The sequence below is a fragment of the Cupressus sempervirens genome, chromosome 3, assembly GCF_028749045.1.
Source record: "Cupressus sempervirens isolate cs-2001-9-10 chromosome 3, ASM2874904v1, whole genome shotgun sequence".
Classification (NCBI taxonomy): domain Eukaryota; kingdom Viridiplantae; phylum Streptophyta; class Pinopsida; order Cupressales; family Cupressaceae; genus Cupressus; species Cupressus sempervirens.
The window spans coordinates 621,043,092-621,063,770 of NC_143120.1; the positions used below are offsets into that span (position 1 = coordinate 621,043,092).

The following is a 20,679-nucleotide window of genomic DNA, read 5'->3' on the forward strand; positions in this document are numbered from 1 at the left end:
TATATTTTTTGAATTTGAATTTAAAATATCATTATTTACAATAGATTTTAAAATTATTTTTCTCTGAAGTAAATTTATAATTTTTTAAATAACATTCAAAATATTAATTTGCTTCGTAATGTTCTTTATTTATCATGCTTTTGTTTTAAGAGTTTAGAATTAAACAAAATTAAATATTTATTATTAAAGTTAACACTACTTATTTTCTTTTTCTTTTAGTTACATTTATTTCTTATTTTGAAAACAAAAGCGCTCAATTTAATTTAATTCAATTTATATGTTTCAATATAATTAAATTGATTTTTTTCCCCCTAATAATCAATTAGTACAATACATTTAGAATGAAAATTTTCTTTCTTTCAATTATGTTTAATGACATACATATAAAATCAATATTTTTTACCTTAATCTAACAAGGGTTGCTTTGTTGCAGCTCCCTGCCTCTTGTAAACTATAGCATATTAGAAAAAAGAGACAAATATATGTTTAGATAATAGGGGAATCAACACTAAAGCTCATTGAGCATTTCTATATGCCAAATTTCAAATACTTTTTAATTCAATTTCATAAGAAATGCTGATTTACTTATAAAATTGTCATTCTTGAAAGAACGAAATAACTGTATTGTAACTTAAAAATCGTCAATTTGGTCAAGAAAGTGATTTAAGGTGACATGCACCAAATCTCCCTTACACAAATGTGTGTTTGGGTCAATTATTGTCTTGGAGAAATATGCAAGGCAAAAAATATTTCATATTCTATTCATTTTCCCAAACTCAACAATATATATTTAACTTGTGTAAATGGGGTTTTACACCAATTAAATTACTAGTTGGGAAAAGTAAGGTAGTTTTTGCATTTGAATTCAGGCAAAAGGTTAATAGATAGCTCAAAACTTTGTCATGGAAAAAGTTTTGCAGATTTTAGTCATTCCCAAAAATACTTTATCTGTTCATACAAAAAATTATGTTACTAATATTTAATAATAATACTTAATAACAAGTTCCACCAAAACTTATGCTATGTTGGGTTGGTTCAGTGAGTTAAAATAGAGATATACCCATTAATAATGATATTAATAGGACAACTCAAGGATTACAATCAAATTGTAATTCAAAGCTAGAGTTGGGACATGGCTATCAAGCAATCTCAACTTAAAATAAATTGCATTTGATAACTAAGAAGGGTCGGCTTTAACTCCCACAGGTGGAATGAAAATAAGGACCAGATGCTACAATGGGAAAGATGGTAATATAGCAGACACTAGAAAGGAATTAATCAACTCTTAAGGAAAACCCAATGCGCTTAAATTGAAATTTAAAAAAGGGGGAATTCGTGTTGTAGTTGATCATAGAAGCATGCAACCGCATCCAGTAGAAACAAATTTGATAAGCCAGATACATACAAACATATTCCCATGAAATCCTAGAAGACAAATGAAGTAATATGTCTCATTTTCTAGATCACAAGGAACAAAGGAACCACATTCTTTCTTTACCTAACAATCTCTGCAAATCTTGGTCTATGAATACTGAGTTAGCCAGAATAGTACCAAGAACAAATTATAAATAAGATATGGCACCAGGCATTAATACATTTTTTTATTTTTGTCAACACTAAAATATTCTCTATTATCTTGAACAAAGCTCCTCCAAATTTTAATCCCAACCCCTAGCTTTCGAGCTGCACAAAACCCCATATAGAGATCTATGAAGCTCCCTCGTCCAGAACAAACCCCTTACACAATATTAAAGATAAAGAAAGAGTTGATAAATAAATCACGAAATCTTGAAACACAACGCAGGAAACCATCCTAGATATGCCACAAAATTGGAACAACCAATTCCAAAATACTAAATGGCCAATTTTTTTTTTATAATAAAGATGTTAATATAACTTTATCTTTAGCAATGTATTCACCATATCAAAATTAAATATGCTTAATTTTTGAACAATTAAAAAGAAAAAAATACTGGGAATTTTGACAAGAGCCAATCAGAAAATAGAAATAAATATATAAAAATGTAATTTTAATGAAAAAAACTTTTATGGACTTATAAAAAAAGCTTCTTGCATGATGTCTCAAAAATGAATAAATTAGAGAAAATGATCTGAAAACATAAGTCTCCACCTAAAAACAGGGACTAATAAAATAATTGAAATACCGAATTAAATTATTCTACAATAAAATTAGAATATCAAAATTATGATATACAATTAAAAATAGACTTTTTATTACTAAATGAGAACACCCACTTGTCTAACCTACTTTCTAATTCTTGCACAAAATAGAGACTCAAGCTCTGCTTGAAAGGATTTTCTTCTAAATGCTAATGTTGTCACAACTCATTCATTACGCTATGAAAATCTGGTTGGTTGATATGAACCCAAATGGCCGCAACACACTGACCAAAACTAAAATTCTTAGCTTACTTCCTCCTTTCGAGAAACATGGCTCTCCTGCCACTGGATCCAAGCTCTTCTCACTTCATCCATCTCTTCATTTGGAATAGCAGACATATCTAGTCTTTCCAACCATCGCTTCCATGGAGGTTGTAATGGATCCAAATAATTGGCAAGTTCTGGCAATAACACAGTTAAATAGAAATCATCCACTCGATCTTGTATACTGTCAGATCCTGTCAACCTTGAAATCTCAGATCTAACAGGCACAGAATTGGAGGGTATTCCCCCAAAACGAAATTTCTCAGGAATATAAAACTCATTGCCACTCAAAACAAGAACTTCAGAAGGAGCCAGAGGTAGGACAATCCGAGAATGACGTGACAATGAAATCTCGATGATATCCCGAGGTAGCAAGCCACGCTTAACTGCAACGGCTGTTCCAACCATTTTTCTAATCTGCAAATGACAATTATGCATTAGAACTGCAGAATTTAACAGACTCTGCAAAACATTTTTACAAATAATTGTCCATCAAAATGGATGATAGAATCAACATAAACCATAGAAGCTTGAGAATTATCTTTTAACACTCAACACAAAATCAGGCGGGCAAAATAATACCATGCCACAATTAAACAAATAAATCAGGAAAAAAACAATTATAGAATCGAAGCAACATTCAATTCAACATGTTCTCTGACATTTCCAAACTCTTTGTGTTAGATTTCTCCTACCAAGCATTCTTATAGGAGAGGCACCTCCAAAATGGGTGACATCCTAAGCCACCTATGTGTATTTTATTTTCCCTCCCCAAATTTTCCTCCAAACTATCTATGTAACGTAGTTTTTGCATGAAGTACTCATTTCAGAGAATGCCTCCTGGTAGAAGGCGTCTTTTGGATGGAAACAAATGCTGCCATAACATTGGACACTGTCAAGTCCACTCCCCAATATGTCTGAAGAATTCCAATATTTCAATAACCCTTGACACCAGTCCTACTCTCTACAATACATTTACAAAGAGGCTGTATCAATTAGCAGTAATAGAGTATCGTAGGTTCTCTATTTTTGCGCACCCGTGACTGTTGTCTTTGGCAAAAGCCTAGATCCCCAAAAGCAGAGATGAACATTCAGCTAGGAATAAGATTTACATTTATTTCAGTCCGCACTCAACCTAGATTTTTAAAATGCATCATGCACAATTGATACATATATGGATATATAAATAAATTCACTGTTTTAGTTACTGCTAAGCCATCAACATGCAATTATCACAATCGTCTTGTACTCGAAAACGACTTTCATTATGAGAGAAAAAGACTAAATTAACTGAAAAATAATCTAATATATTAACAAGGAGGCTCCAACTTCCTTCTAATTTGGATTAGAAAATGTTTTATCCTAAGGTCAATCATTTGATTGCTGTGTAAGCTACTGCCCTATAATTGCAAGAAAGAGGTACAAGAAGAGTTGCGGGAAACTCCTCTGTTCCTTCTTGAGTGAGCATATCTCATGTCTAATTTGGAAACATATCTGATATTATTTCAATACACATTGAATATTGCACCCATGTCTGATTAAAAAACTTGATATTCCAACCTTGTATTATGTGAATTGAATTTTTTAAGAATTGAGATAAATCTTTCCAAATTTAATTTAAAAGTACTTCATTAATGCAATTTTTCGAAGATATTGGTAAAACCAAAACCTGTACAGAAAAACAAATAAAATGTTTTCGTATTTTAAAAATCTATTTTTTGGGATTGTCTTTTCATACATTTCTACTACTTTTAGATATTGTAAAGAGTTCAATCAACTTATAAATATTTATGTATCATTTATGTGTCTATATTGCTTTTGAAATAATGAAAATCTCTTCTAATTACTAAAATAATTTAAATAATATATATGTATTTTGTTATTAATGTTATACCCAACCATATTCATATTAGAAGTCTTAAAAAATGACTGTATCAGTATCCATTCCCGTATCTGTATTTATTTTCGTATCCCTATCGATACAACTTTGAACAAATTTAACGTGTCTTTGTGGGCACAAAAACTCAGTTATGCAAATCACCTATGAAAATAGAGTGGCCAAGAAACAGTCAGTAGTGTCATCTATAATCTTGCATCATTTGAAAACGGTTTGTAGTTTACTCAAACCTTCCCTGAAGCCAGAAGCCCAGCAGTCGGCAACTTCATAAGCATTTTCCTCAATAAAGACGTTCAGAATGTGACTACACGCCCTTACAATACCACCAGAAATTTCCGTTCTCTGGAAACATAGTTCATCCTTACTCTTCAAATAAAATTTTCCATTTGTTTTAAAGTAGTTGATAGCATCATTACTAGGCAAAAAGGAGCCATATTATTAAGAAAATATCCCATAAATTGGCCAAGTATCCACTGAAAGACTTTGGTACCGAAAAAAGAAAAAAAGTGCAGTAATTTGACGAAATGGTGCAATTAATTTAATGAAGTAATTAATGAGAAGTGATGCGATTAAAGATAAGGAAATGGTTACGTTTTGTGGTGATTTTTAATTACAATTAAAAAACAAGGGCCGCAGGGCAGCCAAGTTCCTGCCAGATATTGGGCAGGTTTAATAGCAGGAGGGAAAGGTTTGTAATTTGGAAATTGGTATGGAGGCTGGTCAGACTAAGAAGCAACAGTGTATCCGTTTCAAATCATGAATAAGATTAAATGTTTTTCTTAGTGGTCTTTGATGAGTTAAAGAATACAAGTAGTACATACATACATCGGTTGGTCTTTGCCTGATATTATTCTTTGAAATGCTCTTGTAGACAAGAAGTCTAGTTGTGTAAGCATAGAGGTGCTGAAACATTTGTATATAATGTCCTGTCAGTACAGTACATTTTATAATGCAAAATGGCAACTCATAAACCGTGTGGATAGATTATTAAACACAGTGGTCAAAGGGATGCCAAGCCAAATAATGAACTAAAATGATCACATTGTTTGTGCAAGTTGAATGGATGAGAAATGCACACATTTAATCAAATGGAAATGCTAGAATATCTGTCAGCGTCCACCTATTATACCCACTAACACTGATAAAAAGTGTTTGTATTTTTGACATTGAAATATTTCTGATAGATGGGAACATAGAGAATGTTTGTAAAGGCAGCACGATTGAATTTTGGATGCAAACAGGTTTGAGTCATTCTACTAGAAAATTTCAGATATAGTTTGGCATGGTTTTCTGTTGGCTTTGAATGATGATGCCATACATGTGTGTCTACTATGTTACCTTTCCCAAGTTCAATGAAGAGCATTATGTCATTAATGGCTTGCAATCACTATTCCATATAATTTCTGTCACAGGCTTTGTGAAATTAACTTAGAGATTTAAGGAGTAGGGTTTTCCTTTCAACATATTTGCATTCAATCTCAATACTAATTGTTATTATCTCATTGATGCTGCATACATTAGCTCTGGTTTTTTCTTTTCTTTTACCCAAGTTCCAGTTCAGTGGTGCAAATAAGAGGGGAATAACAATATCTAGGGATCCTACAACACTTGTTGCCGTGTTTAGATTGTGAAAAAGCCTAAGAAAACTTTTCCATTAAATATCCTACATGCTTAAGCACCATACTTCTACATGGCAAAAAGCTTTGGTTTCGAATCAAATGGTTGTTGCTGATACAGCATTGCACACCTGATAATGTGACAGCAAATTAGCAAATTCAAAGAACATACAGAATTATACTTTGATATGTCTTTGGTATTTACTTATATTTTCATTGTCTGCATTGAAACAACTATTTAATATAAATGTAACTTTTTCTCATCAAATCTCATATAAAACTATAATGAAAACGAAAAGGAAGGTTTATGTTCCATTTATTACTTTTATAAAGTGAATAAGTTCAATGATTTGATCTGGTTATTCCATACACCTCAAACAGCATAGTTTTCACTTTGACTAAAATATGTCTTCAACCCACCATTTCACAAAATAATGTATCAAGAAACCTGCTTAAAAATGCAGGTAACATGAAGGTGGCTGCCTTGCCATTGGAATACTAAGGAAAAATTTAGCCTGTTTTTGCCCAAGACAGAGGGGGGAAAGCTCATACTCACATTGTTAACAACATTTTGCTTTATTGACATTCAATACCCATGAAAAAGAGAAAAGAGAGTACTAAAGGTTGACCTAAAGATTGATAACCTCGAAAAATAATTCACAGAGGAAACTCCGAAGAAGAGTCAATACTCAAAACCCTTGTATGAGATTAGCTGTCCCTAATATAAAATTGGCAACCTGAATAGGCCACTATTGTAAGAGGGCTTGGACATTTATTTAGACAAATAATGTGGACCAGTTCAACATTCTAATACCAGACTCAGAACAAACCAGTGATAGTTGGTTCCTCTGCTGGAATAGCATATTTAGAAAGTCCTAAAGATCCAACAATTTTTCTCTTGCATGATAAGAAGTATGTGATAGGGTGCTAAAGTATTATTGAGTAAAAAGAAAATCCTCTTTAGTTCACAATAAGCATGCAACCAGGTGGTCACAGTTATTGTAATTATGGATGGTATGTAATGTTCCTGTCATAAAATAAATGTATTTAATTAAACCTTGTAATGGGCCAATTGATTTAATTTATCTCAGTCCCATTTTTATTTTTATTTTTGTTTTCGAAGTTTGTCGCCGTTGGCTATCTTTGTACACCCTCGAAATGGTTTCCCGACGGGTATTTAAGCACGGCTTGTAGGAATCTTAGGTATGCTTTGGATTATATTTCTCAGTACTACGAATTCCTATTGGAGTTCGGGAGTGTTCGTCATTTTGGAACTGAAAGATCTTCCCTATTTGGCCGGTGCGGTCTCAGTGGGATTCAACCCTCACCCTATTTCGTTGTTGCATGTAATTCTTGTTCAGATTTGGCAAATTGGAGCATTCTCTTCTACAATTAATTGTATTCAAGTCTCTATTATTGTGTGGATTTCATCAACATTCTCTGTGTATGAACAAGATTATGTCTCAGATCCTTGATAGTGTGTTCTCCGTGCTGCTCATTCCCCACATCTGTGAATAACGATCATTCATTGTTGTGTTTTGTGGTATCCTAACATCACTGTACATTCACCTTCATTCCACATTCCGTACACTATTCTCACCCTGTCACCGTACTGTCCTTTCTCTATCCGTACGACCATCTTCCCATACCGTACGACTTCATCTAGCATCCATACAGACATCCTTGACATACCGTATGACTTATAAATTCAAGTGTTCCCTTTCATTGTATGGCTTTTCCCTTCCTACCGTACAGCCTGCACCACTTCCACCGTACGACACATTCAGTAGCAGTTGTACGACCTAACCATGCCTCCTGTATGGATTTCCTGGGTCGTCATTCCTTGATACTGAGACCGTACGGATCCATACATTCTCTTCAACAAGATACACACGCCATTGTTTTTAACATTGTTTGATAATTAGGAGTACAAGAACATTACAGAGGAGGACAGGAACATTTTAGTGGTATCAGAGCAGAAATCATCGGGAGCATCTCCAAAACCATTCGGGAAAGTGGCCGCGCAGTACGGACAATAGCCACACAGCACAGGCAGTGGCCGCGCAACATGGAAAATTGAGGCCGCACAACACGGGTTGAGGTCGCGTAGCATAGGAGCATCTACAAAGTTGTTCGGGAAAGTGGCCGCGCAACACGGATAGTAGGCAAGGGCAATTGATGCCACGCAGCACGGACAACTGAGGCCACCCAGCACGGGCTGAGGTCATGCAGCACGGGAGCATCTTCGAAACTGTTCAGGAAAGTGGCCACACAACATGGACAGTAGCCGTGTAGCACGGGAGCATCTCCAAAACCGTTCAGGAAATTTTCCAAAACTTTTAGGAACATTACGGTGGTATCATAGCTTTTGATCTTGCCTACCTGTGGAAGTGAATGCAAGTTTATACTCGGAGGAGAAGACAAAATAACCCTATTGATAGAATGGCAGATCATCAGGATCTTACGACAGAACTCATGAATCTTTTAAGAGAGCTGAACAGAAATCAAATGCAAATCAACGAAACCCAAAGGCTTATGTAGGAAACTCTATAAAAATTGACCGTGGGAAAGACAACAGGAGAACAAAATGGGCATAGTGACAATTCTGTTTCTGAAAGGACAAACTTTCAACCCTCTCGCTCTTGGCCCTCGATACCCATCTTCCTTCCAAGGATGGAAGGACCACACAAAGGAAGAGAGCCCACTTTTGAGGAAATGCAAGAAAAACTTCAGGAAGATTGGCGGAACGCAAATATGGAAGGTGATATATCTTATAGAGACTATGTTGATCTAAGAATGAGATTTTCTGGCGGAGGAAATCATAGATATTTTAATGAGGATCTCAGGAGAAAGATCGAAAAGGTAAACTTATCGCCATTTGATGGATCTGGAGTCATTACTGCACAGTCGTGGGTCCTAAAGGCAAATACCTATTTCCAACTCAATCCAATGCCCAAAGAGGAAGCAATAGATTCACAACACTTCATCTGGAAGGAGTGGCGCATGAGTGGTGGCATCATGGACTGGTCACTCTCGATCACGAGCAAGTGACCTCTTATGTTGAGTTTATTGAGAGATTCACTGATCGTTTCGATGGGAAGGATCTTGAGCTAAACTTCAAAGATCTAGCTCAACTAAAGCAAACGGACACAGTAGACAACTATGTCATTGAGTTCCAAAGGCTGTCAGTGTTAGTCACAAACATCTCTGAAAGATGTCAAATTGTGCTATTCATGGATGGGCTGAGAGAGCCTTTGAGAGGCTGGATCAAAGGGTTCAACCTGGGTACACTCAACGAAGCTATTAAGAAGGTGCGTGACATGGCCACATCTTCCTCCAAAACTCACATAGTTACACCAACACCATCCCCACAAGAAGACAAAGACAAGGAGCCAATTCAGAAAAAACCTCAATTTAATGAAAACTCTTGGCAAGAACTCTGGAGGAAAAAGCTCTGTTTCACATGCAAAGAACCATGGGGTCCTGGTCATTGTTGCTTCAGGAAGGGGAAGATTCACTACATTGAGGTGATGCCTAATGACGATGAAGAAAAAATACCTGAAGCGACTAACGAAGAAATTACCCAACAGGAGAGAATAAATGTCTTGATACAAAAAGGGGGTTCCATTGCTACCCTCACTACATCGGCTGGAGGTGGTATCTTTAGAGTTCGCGGCACACTTCACAGAAAACGAGTCCCAATCATGATTGATAGTGGCACCACACTCAATTTCATCAATTCATTTTTGGTCACTAGTAAAGGCCTGCACGCAGTTGAGCACAGAGGAATTGAGGTTAAGGTCGCAGGAGGAACCTTGTTGCCTTGCATTCATGTGATCCCACGGCTACAAATTTCCATGGGAAACTATACCCTGGTAGATGATTTCTCTGTCATAGATTTGGTTGATACTGATATCATTTTGGGCATCCAGTGGTTGGAAACTCTTGACTAGTACACTCAAAGTTTCAAAAGGATGGACTTGAGTTAAAATTTTCTGAATTTGATTGTGTGAAATTTTTTATCATCAACGTTTCGGATCATACTACATGATCCATCATCAGGATGCAAGTGCAAGAGAACATGAAGAACTAAAAATAAGGTGTTGCTAAGAGGTATGTCAAATAAAGGATCAAGGGAAGTCACAATCAAGAAGATGGAGGCAATTTTTAAACAGGATTCGGCCCCAGACGCTACAAGTAAAAAGAAAATAGTCAACCCATCACCGCATTCCTTGGATAATTGGCGAGCTCATCTATAGGCCAAGTATTCCAAGAACACTTTTGCATGTGAGTTGATGGATGGTTATGTACACGATGAGAGATACAAGGTTATCGATGACATCATTTACTTCGACAGGAAGATCTACTTAGTGCCTAAGTCAGAATTGAAAGAGTTGATCACAGAAGGTTTAGAACCGGGTTTGCATTTGCTTGAGGACAAGAAAATTTTGGGACAAGAGGACTATAATGTTCTCGTCATAAAATAAATGTATTTAATTAAACCTTGTAACGAGTCGATTGATTTAATTTATCTCGGTCCCATTTTTATTTTTATTTTTGTGTTCGAAGTTTGTGTCGTCGTCGGCTATCTTTGTACACCCTCGGAATGGACATCCCTGTCATACCGTACAGCTTATAAATTCAAGTGTTCCCTTTTACCGTACGGCTGTTCCCTTTCTACCGTACAGCCTGCAGCACTTCCATCGTACAACACATTCAGTAGTAGTTGTACGGCCTAACCAAGCCTCCCATACGGACTTCCTGGGTCGTCATTCCTTGATATTGAGACCGTACGGATCCATACATTCTCTTCAGCAAGATACACACACCATTGTTTTTAACATTGTTTGATAATTAGGAGTACAAGAACATTACAGAGGAGGATGGGAACATTTCAGTGGTATCAGAGCAGAAATCATCGAGAGCATCTTTGAAACCGTTCAGAAAAGTGGCCACGCAGCATGGACAACTGAGGCCGCGCAACGCGGGTTGAGCTCGCGCAGCACAGGAGCATCTCCGAAACTATTCAGGAAAGTGGCCGCGCAACATGGGCAGTAGGCATAGGCAACCGACGCCACACAACACGGGCTAAGGTCGCACAACACGAGAGCATCTCCAAAATTGTTCGGTAAAGTGGCCGCGTAGCACGGACAGTAGCCATGAAACACGGACAATTGAGGCTGCATAGCACGAGAGTATCTCCGAAACCGTTTAGGAAATTTTTCGAAACTTTTGGGAACATTACATGGTAATGCCTAAGGGTTTTCACTGGTATGTGGCCATGTATCATTGATCAATTTGAACAATCAATGCAGCCTTCTTGAAACTGTTGGTGGATATAACTTGTTAGTGGGATTGGGAGTGTAACGCAAAAGAGAGAGGACTTGAAAGAATAGTTGTGCAAGCTTTGAAGTAGAGAGTGCATGATAGTTCCCAGTCATTTTGGCTCGATTGTAAGCTAATATTGTGATTGACGTGATGTTAAAGTTGTGAGACCTCCAATCCTATAAGTTACTATTGAGACAACCTCAAGTACAACAAAAAACATTAACAGAAGACTCTATTACTGAAATATATCTTAGGAATTGAATGACAAGTCAAGATGCAGATTTCAAAAGTAGCACCAGACTGTTTCTTCCAATATGTTTAACATTTTCTAATTGTAAAAAGTGAGTGTCACAAAATTAGATTCCTCTTGTGAGTACCTGTATATTGCATATTTTGAGCATAGACTTCTATGTCTGTCATTTTATTGATTTGGTGAGGGGTGTTTGATGAAATGATGAAATATTGGATCATTTAAATTCATCGTATGCCTTCTGCAAGAGCTCCTTTCTAGTAACTATCCTGGATTCAGATGGTTTAGAGCACAACCTACATTGCAATCCAAAGTGAAATGAAGAAAAGAATAGTAAGCATCCACGAACAGAGGATAATCAAGTTCAAGGGATTTTCAATAAGGGAGAAAAGAAGTGTACATTAAATAAGTCCATCGGCAGATGGCTGTCAAGTTGAAGGAATTCTTCGCTCTGGAGGATAGAATCTAATCAATGAGGAATCTTTTAAAAAAAAAGTAGATGAAATGCTTTTCTGTAGAAGAGATGTCTCTAAAATCCAGATTACGTATGCAGGGTAGAAAACACCCTAAATGTGGAAACGACATCAACTGAGAAGACAAACAAGCATGAGATAAAGCTCTCGAAGGTAAATGTAAATAAAAAAATCAGCAAATCATTTAAAACTAGAGCTTGCAAATGCTTAAGATGTAGTAGAACAATAAAGAAGGTTTTGCATACTCTGGCTGTCCTCCAAAATCACATGACTCCACACCTGTAACCCATATACCCTACATATTTTTCACAAAACAACGTATTTGTAAATGGTTTCTATGGGAATAGATCTCATTTTCTAACCATTGTTTAATGATCTACAACAAGCAAGAGACAAATAAGCGTCATAAGTGCATGAAGCCAAAAAAGCCCCCAATCGCCAGCTGTTGCTGTTGAGCCTGCTTTTGATCATCCCATAGCAATGTGCGGCCCAAGACCTCGGTGGATGGAAGTAGATTGTAACAACCCAAAACCTAAGGCTCGTGCCTCAATTCGTGCCTCTTCTCTTGCATTGGAAACTATAAAAGCAGTAGTCTAACCCTCCTGCAGGTAACTCTCGATCATCTTCAGTATTTTAGAAGAATCAATTATTGAAAATGGACATAGAATAGGGGCAAAAAGGCTTTGAGATTGGTTGTAGAATGGGAGTCTAATAACTAGTTAACGCAAAACCCTAGGCAATAGTTTCTTGCACGACAAGAACTCATAAATACAGTCAGTAACACATAAAAAGGGAAAGATTTAATTCATAAAATGGACAAGTCAGAATTGCCACATAAACCAAATATTAAAGTGGTGCGGTTAAGAAAAAAAATCAATCTCATTTGCAAAAGCAGCGATCATTAAAAGTTGTAAAAAATAATTAAATAAACTGAAAAGGTGCAATGTTTTAGGAATAATAATCATTGATATAAGTAAAACAAGCAAATAATAATTAGTATGAAATTTAAAGGAGTATTTAATAATTTAATACTAAATAAATAAAAGTGTGTAAACAAATACAAAAGTTTAAAGCCTGCAACTTTTTGAAGAGAAGAGGGGGGAGCATCAAACAGGAGAGAGATGAATACATAAACATATATTGGTAGCAGATTTGAAAAGGAGAATTGACAGACCGAAGACAGGATATAAATAAATATATTAAAGGAAATGAATAAGAGAATATAAATTATTTTTGCACTCTTCCTAAGAAAGAGCTAAGAATTGAAATGGCACATATGTGTTGTTGGCAGAAATCAACGAGTTCAACTAAATGGGGGGTAAACATTTATTAAAATAGAAAGAGAAATAATACAAAAAGAGCTTAACAAAAAGTTCTATTGAGCCCTATTACAAGCAACAAGTTGATCAAAAATATGAGATAAATCATGGGGCAATTGCCTCTTATCAACAATACTCCAATCTTGCATGTGCTATGAAACCCACTTAGCCAAACAGTCAACAACATCATTTAACTCTTGAGGGATGTGTGTAACCAAAGCCCAAGTGTCAGCTAGCATTCGAAAGGTCTTGTCTAGTGAGCAAGTTTTCAACCACCTAAGATACAGTCTCACAAATAATCCTACACCAACTATGCACACAACATTATTCCACAATGAATAAGACAGCAACAAACTCCATTAAATTATTAGTGTAAAAGACATTATACACAGAGAAAAGAAATTGGACCCATAGTTACGGGAACCTGCAAGTCCGAGCAGGACTCTATAAGTCCAAGCCAGGTCCACTTTTCCGAGGCAAATGGCCTTTGGACTTAGACTCGGCAGAGTCTTGACAGAGTCCACGTGGACTCGCCGAGTCCTAAGCTCAAGATTCTCGCCGACGGTTGAACTCACAAAAAGCAAAAATAAATTAAAATAAAAGGTTAAGTGATTTGTTTTTGTTTTGTACAACATCCATTTGACCTAAAAAGGTCATTCCACCCTTTGCTAATGCTTGTGATAGAGAGAAGAGTTAGAAAAAAGTATTGGGGTTTGAGAGAGAAATTAGCAAATCGGTTGGCTCTCCCATATTGATTGATGATGGTTTGTGCAACTTTATAGCTTGCACTTAAGCATTGAGAGGAGCTAAAGGAAACATTTAGAGGAGGCTTCTACAAACTTACTTGCATTTTCATTGTTTGTGCAAATTTGAAGAGGTATGCAACAAGTTGCATTTCTTTGTGTTGTTTTGTAAATTGTTTTACATTCATATGTTTTACTTTCCATTTTGTTTACATTTGTTTTAGTCTCTACTTCTAATATCTACTATTTTGATTTATTCTAATTTATCTTGGTGACAAACTTGATAAGTAAGAACTAAGAAGGCCCTAAAGTTTAAAAATCTGATTTTATGCTATTTTTTTTTCTATTTATAATATTTACATATTGCAGCAGCAACCACATTGACATCATGCCTCAGGGTGAGCCTTGTGGAAGTGGAACTAGGGCTGCATGTAACCCTGATGCAGACCCAGTTACAGTAGCAAGGCATAGGGGTTGGAAACAAGCCATCCCGGGCCACAAAAGGGGAGTTGTTACATGTTGGCATTGTGGCGTAACATATAACGGGGGAGGCATAAATAGATTGAAGCATCACCTAGCACATATACCTAGCGTGATGCTAAAAAAAGAAAAGAAGTACCCCAAGATGTTATGCGAGACATGCAAGATCTTCTAGAGTAAAAGAATGGAGAAAAAGGAATTGAAAAAGAAGCAAAAAGAAGAAATGACACAACTAGCTCAAGAGGGATCTTCTAGTTCGTTCTAGTTCCCAACTCAAAGTTGCTTGGCATACATCTCGAACTAGTTCCCAACTGGAAGTTGCCTAGCATATCTCTAGAAGTAGTTCCCAACCGGAAGTTACCTGTCATACATTTGGAAGTAGTTCCCAACTAGATGTTGTCTAGCATATGAATTGACCTCCATACGGATGTACTCAAAAACCGTACATTGGAATGGAGGTGGGTCGCGTGGGATGTTTGCACCATAGGAAGTAGATCAATGTGGAGTTTTAATATCCTTTATTAACAAATCAGAGAAGACATCTAATTGCAAGCACATAGAAGTACACATATAGAAAACACACGAGCGAGTCACAATTTATCACGAAGAGAATATACTAAAACAAGTGACGCAAGTGTCATAGTTCCTGTCATTTGAATTTTTAGTTTAAACAAAATAGAAGTAGCAATGTTCCCATTCAAACATTGATAATTACATGAGACGGTCTATGCTGAATCTTGATGTGAGTGACTTGCTATGGTTTGAACAATGTAAAAATAGCTTATTTGCATTAGAAAGAAAATCTAGCTTCAGATAAGATGGTGCCTTGGTATATTAGCACCAAATTCACCTTATTATATAAGAAATATAAAAGATAAATAAGTTAAAAGAAAATAATGGAAGAATAGAGAAAAATATTCATAACAAAATATTTGAATTGTTGGTCTTTATATTGTTTAAAATTTACAAATATAATTTCAAATGTAAAAAATTGCTAAATTTTTATCGTAATTTCTTTGGTTTTTAAGAATGTAAAAGCTTAATTCCTAGTTTTTATAATGTTCTTAAATAACCTTTAATCAATAAATAATTATGAATAAAATAAAATCTAATATATTTAAATTAAATTATTGTGATTAAATATTTATATAAATATTCTAGTTCACAATCAATAATTGAAAAAGTAAAATAGAAAATTGAACATAATAATATAAAATATTAAAAATAAAATAAAACTATATTGAAAAATATTAAGATTTAAGTTTTATTTCTTATATAAAGAAAATAGTCAACATGTCATGTCATTGATATAATTACTATTTGATCTTTATGTTTAAAATAGTTCTAAAAATGATTTTCTATGGTAAAAGAAGATTTGTATAAAGATGACATAAGCTATAATTAATGTATTAAAAGTAGAGTGTACAAAATATCCTAATTTTCTATGAAGAAAATTAATTTTACTCCCTACTATTATTGCTCTAAGCCAATCAAAGAAGAGATAAATTATTTTATTTAAATAATTTAAATAGATGAAAAATTTAAAATTATAGTTTGTAGACATATGTTGTAAAAATTCTTGACTCTGATTGGCTATTTAAAAGTTACTATTGCATCCTATGGCATCTAATGGATGCAATAGTATCTTGCCATGGCAGGAACTAACAATAATGCTACTCGGATTTGTCAAAATACAGAGAATGGAATTGGGTGAGGGAATCCCACCAAAATCGTGATAGCCAAGTAGGGAATGTCTTGCACTTCCGAAATGGCGAACAATGTAATGTCCCTATTTTTGGAGGAGTTAATTATTAACTTAATAAAGTGATATATTTTATAAAGTCATTAAATAAAACAATCTTCTAGAGGTTGTTGGAAGAAGCGGAGAAAAAATTAAAAAGGAGGCCGACCTATCGAGGAAAAAAGAATAAATAGGCATTGAGGGCTCATTGCCTATCATCGAGATTTATATTGATATTTGCTGATGTGCGTTGTGGAGCCTAGGGTTTCTGCAAGTAGTCACAATTGGCCATTGAGAACGAAGATTCTCAATTGGTATGCAATTTTGAGGGTGTGAAAGATCACCTGAATTATTGTAGTGGTGGGAAGGATATTTCAGTCCTTTCACTTGTGCTCAATTGCTGATTTGGAGTTTCAGTTGGAGTTGCACTTTCATATCATCTTCAGCATTCAGTCTCCACCATTTGATCAATCCAGGTTCTTCATTTCAATCTGTAGTTGCAACAAGTTCTCAATTGTATACAACCAGTTAGGGATTCTCTGTAATGTGCCATGTCATAATGTTTTGGTGCTGAAAATTGCCATATCATTTGTAAAAACATTTGGTTTTCATTGAATGAATACATTGGCACTATTATTTCTTTTATTCAGCAATATACTTTCAGCAGTGTATTAAATTTAGGGTTTTTTTTAGTGGCCTATTGGAAAGGGTCATTACAGTGGTATCAGAGCGATTTCCTGCCAACCTGATAGAGTTACCCAGCCACCATTTAATTTAGTTTACAAAAGAACCAACATAACTGAGAATATGGCTGAGAGACATTCTCAAAGCCCATCCAGAAGTGTGCGAGATGATGAGACTTTACAGCAACAGGAGAGGTTTCTACAGTCAATAGAGGCAAGTACACAGGCAATGATGGTTATGATGCAACATTTGATTGGGGAAAATAGGAGAAATAATCATAATAATGACCAGGATGACAGGAGCATAGCAGGATCACAACATAGGACACGGTTTGGAACAGCTGATAGACCCACACGTCCTACATTCAAAGAAGAAACTCCAGCATGCACACCTGATGCTATGGTAACAGATATTGTAGATGAACTCCGACAAGCGAGGAATGAGTGGGATTCATTACTAGGATATGTACAGGATGGATGGACTTTTGACAGGTACTTGAACTACAGAGCTGCCAGGCAGAAGCAAGCAGATAAACATAGTGAGTTGCAACAAGTCACCAACAAGTTGGTATTACCCACATTTGATGGCAGTGGAAAAATGACTGCTCGTGCTTGGATTCATAAGGTGGATACTTTCCTATCTCTAAAGACTATGACAGAATTTGTAGCACTCAAGTATGCCACTTTACACTTAGATGGGGCAGCACATGATTGGTGGACACATGGCATGATCACATTGCAACACAATCAGGTAACCACTTATCAGGAGTTTGTGGATAGATTGATAGAAAGGTTTGATAAAAAAAATCCTGAAGTTTATTTCTGGGAGTTAGCCCAGTTGAGACAGTCAGGAGGCTTAGAACAATTTATCAACGACTTCCAGGAGCTTGCAGTGATGGTGCTTGACATTTCAGAAAGGAAGTTGGTCATTTTATTCACAGAGTGATTAACTGAACCACTCAAGGGGTGGGCAAAGGCTTGTGATCCTCCTACATTACAGGAAGCCATGAAGAAAGCCCGCAGTATAGAACTTGCAGCTCCAGCAAACCGGCTTAGTTCAAAGGGTTCTTCATCATTTAGAGATAACAAAGTGGAATTCAGCAAGGGTAAAGAGAAGGTTAGTGACTCAAAAGGCAAGCTAGCTACACCTTGGGATAAGGAAACACTTAATGACTTGCGTAAGAAGAAGCTATGCTTCTTTTGCAAAGGTCCCTATGAATTTGGTCATGGTTGTCCTATGAGGCCTAAGGGGAAGGCTAACCGAGCGATGTGGGCTTATTACGAGGGTTCAGATTTAGACAACTCAGAGCACCATGATGAGGATCCTGATGAGGCAGAGGGTGAACAAGAGGTAGATAGTGCTGAGAAAAAAGAGGCTCCAGAGATACATTTACAGGAGGCACGTCTGTCTAGTATTCAAAGAGAGGGATCTTTCAGATTTCGAGGAGTCTTGGCAGGACAGAAGGTTATTACTCTGTTGGATACAGGTGCCATGCATAATTTCATTGATGCACGATTTGTGGAGAGGCGTGGACTCATTACTGAGGAGTTCGAGGGATTGAGAGTTAAGGTAGCCGATGGATATACTCTTCGTTGTGATAGGATGGTGTGAGATTTACCTTTGCGCCTAAACAACTATGAGGTTAAGGCAGACTATCATGTGGTCAACATGGGTGACATGGACATAGTACTTGGGATGCAATGGCTACATTCTTTGAAGGAGGTTACCTTGAGATTGGAGGATATGGAGATACGATTCGTGGTGGATGGTAGGACTCATGTGCTGAAGGCTATCCGTAATGGTGATGTCAGGACTATCTCATTTAGGCGGTTGGAGAGATTAGCCAAGCATAATAATATAGAGTGGTGGCAATATGCGCCTTGATGCCTACCCAGGAGGAGCAACATAAGACTAAATATCATTCAGATATTCAGAAATTCAAAATCAAGTATGCGAAGGTATTCAGTGAGATTCCACCAGACAGGCCACCAGCCAGAGGTATAGAGCACATTATCGAGCTGGAGGAAGGTGCTAAGCCTGTCATGATCACACCATACCGCCACCCAAAATGAATCAAAGATGAGATCAAGAGGACCATCAAGGAGTTGCTAGCAATGGGACACATCAGACCAAGTAAGTCACCTTTTGCATCTTCTGTTGTTTTGGTAGAAAAAAAAGGATGGAATTCTACGAATGTGTATTGATTATAGGGTGTTGAATAAGAGAACTATAAAGAACAAGTATCCCATCCCACGCATCGATGAGCTGATAGACGAATTGCATGGGGCTTGTTATTTCACAAAAATTGATTTGAGATCAGGCTATCACCAGATCAGAGTTCGAGAGCAGGATATTGAAAAAATTGCTTTTAGATGTCATTGTGGGCATTTTGAGTTTGTAGTCATGCCTTTTGGTTTGACTAATGCACTTGCCACTTTTCAGTCCACTATGAACAAGGTCTTCCACCATCAGTTGAGGAAATTTGTGCTGGTATTCTTCGATGATATTTTGATCTATAGCAGGACATGGCAGGAACATTTAGAGCACTTGGAGATAGTATTGAGCATTTTACAGAGGGAGTCCTTGTATGCCAAGGGATGATAGAATTGTTGTATCTTGGACACATCATTAGTGCAAAAGGAGTGCAAACGGATCCTGAAAAGATCTGTGCTATTGTTGATTGGCCACCACTAGAGAACCTTACACAGTTAAGAGGTTTCCTTGGTCTATGTGGATTCTATCGTAGGTTTGTTAGTGGCTACTCACGACATGCAGCGCCCATGAAAGATTTGCTGAAGAAAGGGGCATTTGTGTGGACTTGGGAGGCACAGGAGTGTTTTATGCGGTTCAAGGAAATAATGACTACATGGCCAGTATTAACATTGCCTGATTTCACGAAGCCATTTGAGCTTCAATTTGATGCTTCTGGAGAGGGAGTTGGTGCTATACTCATGCAGGACAAGCATCCTATAGCTTATGAGAGTAGGAAACTCAGAGGGGCTGAGAGATCATTTAGTATATATGATAAGGAGATGTTGGCCATCATGCATGCGTTGGCCAAATTCAGACAGTATCTTGTGGGCAGCAAATTTTGTATTAAAACTGATCATAATAGTTTGAGGCACTTTTTGGGACAGCGGGACCTGAATGATCGTCAGCAAAAGTGGGTGAGTAAGTTATAGGCATATGATTTTGATATCACATATGTTAAGGGGACACAAAATATTGTTGCAGAGGCTTTATCCCGTAGGCCACACCTCACTTCTATGATTCAGATATCAGAGGATTGGCGACACTTGATTGTAGCAGAATATGCCAAAGACACGTGGGCCTCCGCTATAGTGGAGGGAACAACAATCGACACTAGATACACTCTCATAGATGATTTGATCATTTATAAGAACAGGATTTACTTAGTCCCACGATTGAAAGTGAAGCAGTTGATTTTGAGAGCATCCCATAATTCACCTACAGCAGGCCATCCTGGGTATTTCAAGACTTACAGGTTAGTACGGGAACGGTTCATTTGGAAGGGACTTAAGGCTGATGTTTTGCAGTATGTGCGAGAGTGTCATGTTTGCTAGCAGAACAAACAAGAGCACACTTATCCAACAGGGCTCCTACAGCCACTTCCTATTCCTGACAGGAAGTGGGAGTGCATCTCTATGGATTTTATTATGGGCTTGCCGAGGGCCCAGGGGCG

At 36.7% G+C, this 20,679-nt stretch overlaps 1 protein-coding gene across 3 annotated transcripts in view; it reads right to left on the bottom strand.

The window, feature by feature from the left end:
- Positions 1 to 2,078: 2,078 nt before the first annotated feature.
- The window catches only part of LOC149568200 (Pseudouridine synthase family protein), a 286,392-nt gene continuing 267,791 nt past the window's right edge, over positions 2,079 to 20,679 (bottom strand). For all 3 annotated transcript variants that reach the window (XM_089821202.1, XM_089821204.1, XM_089821205.1), the window contains one exon: positions 2,079 to 2,862. In XM_089821202.1, the coding sequence (XP_089677328.1) occupies positions 2,425 to 2,862 (438 nt within the window). In that variant the 3' untranslated portion in view covers positions 2,079 to 2,424. The remainder of the gene's footprint in view (positions 2,863 to 20,679) is intronic.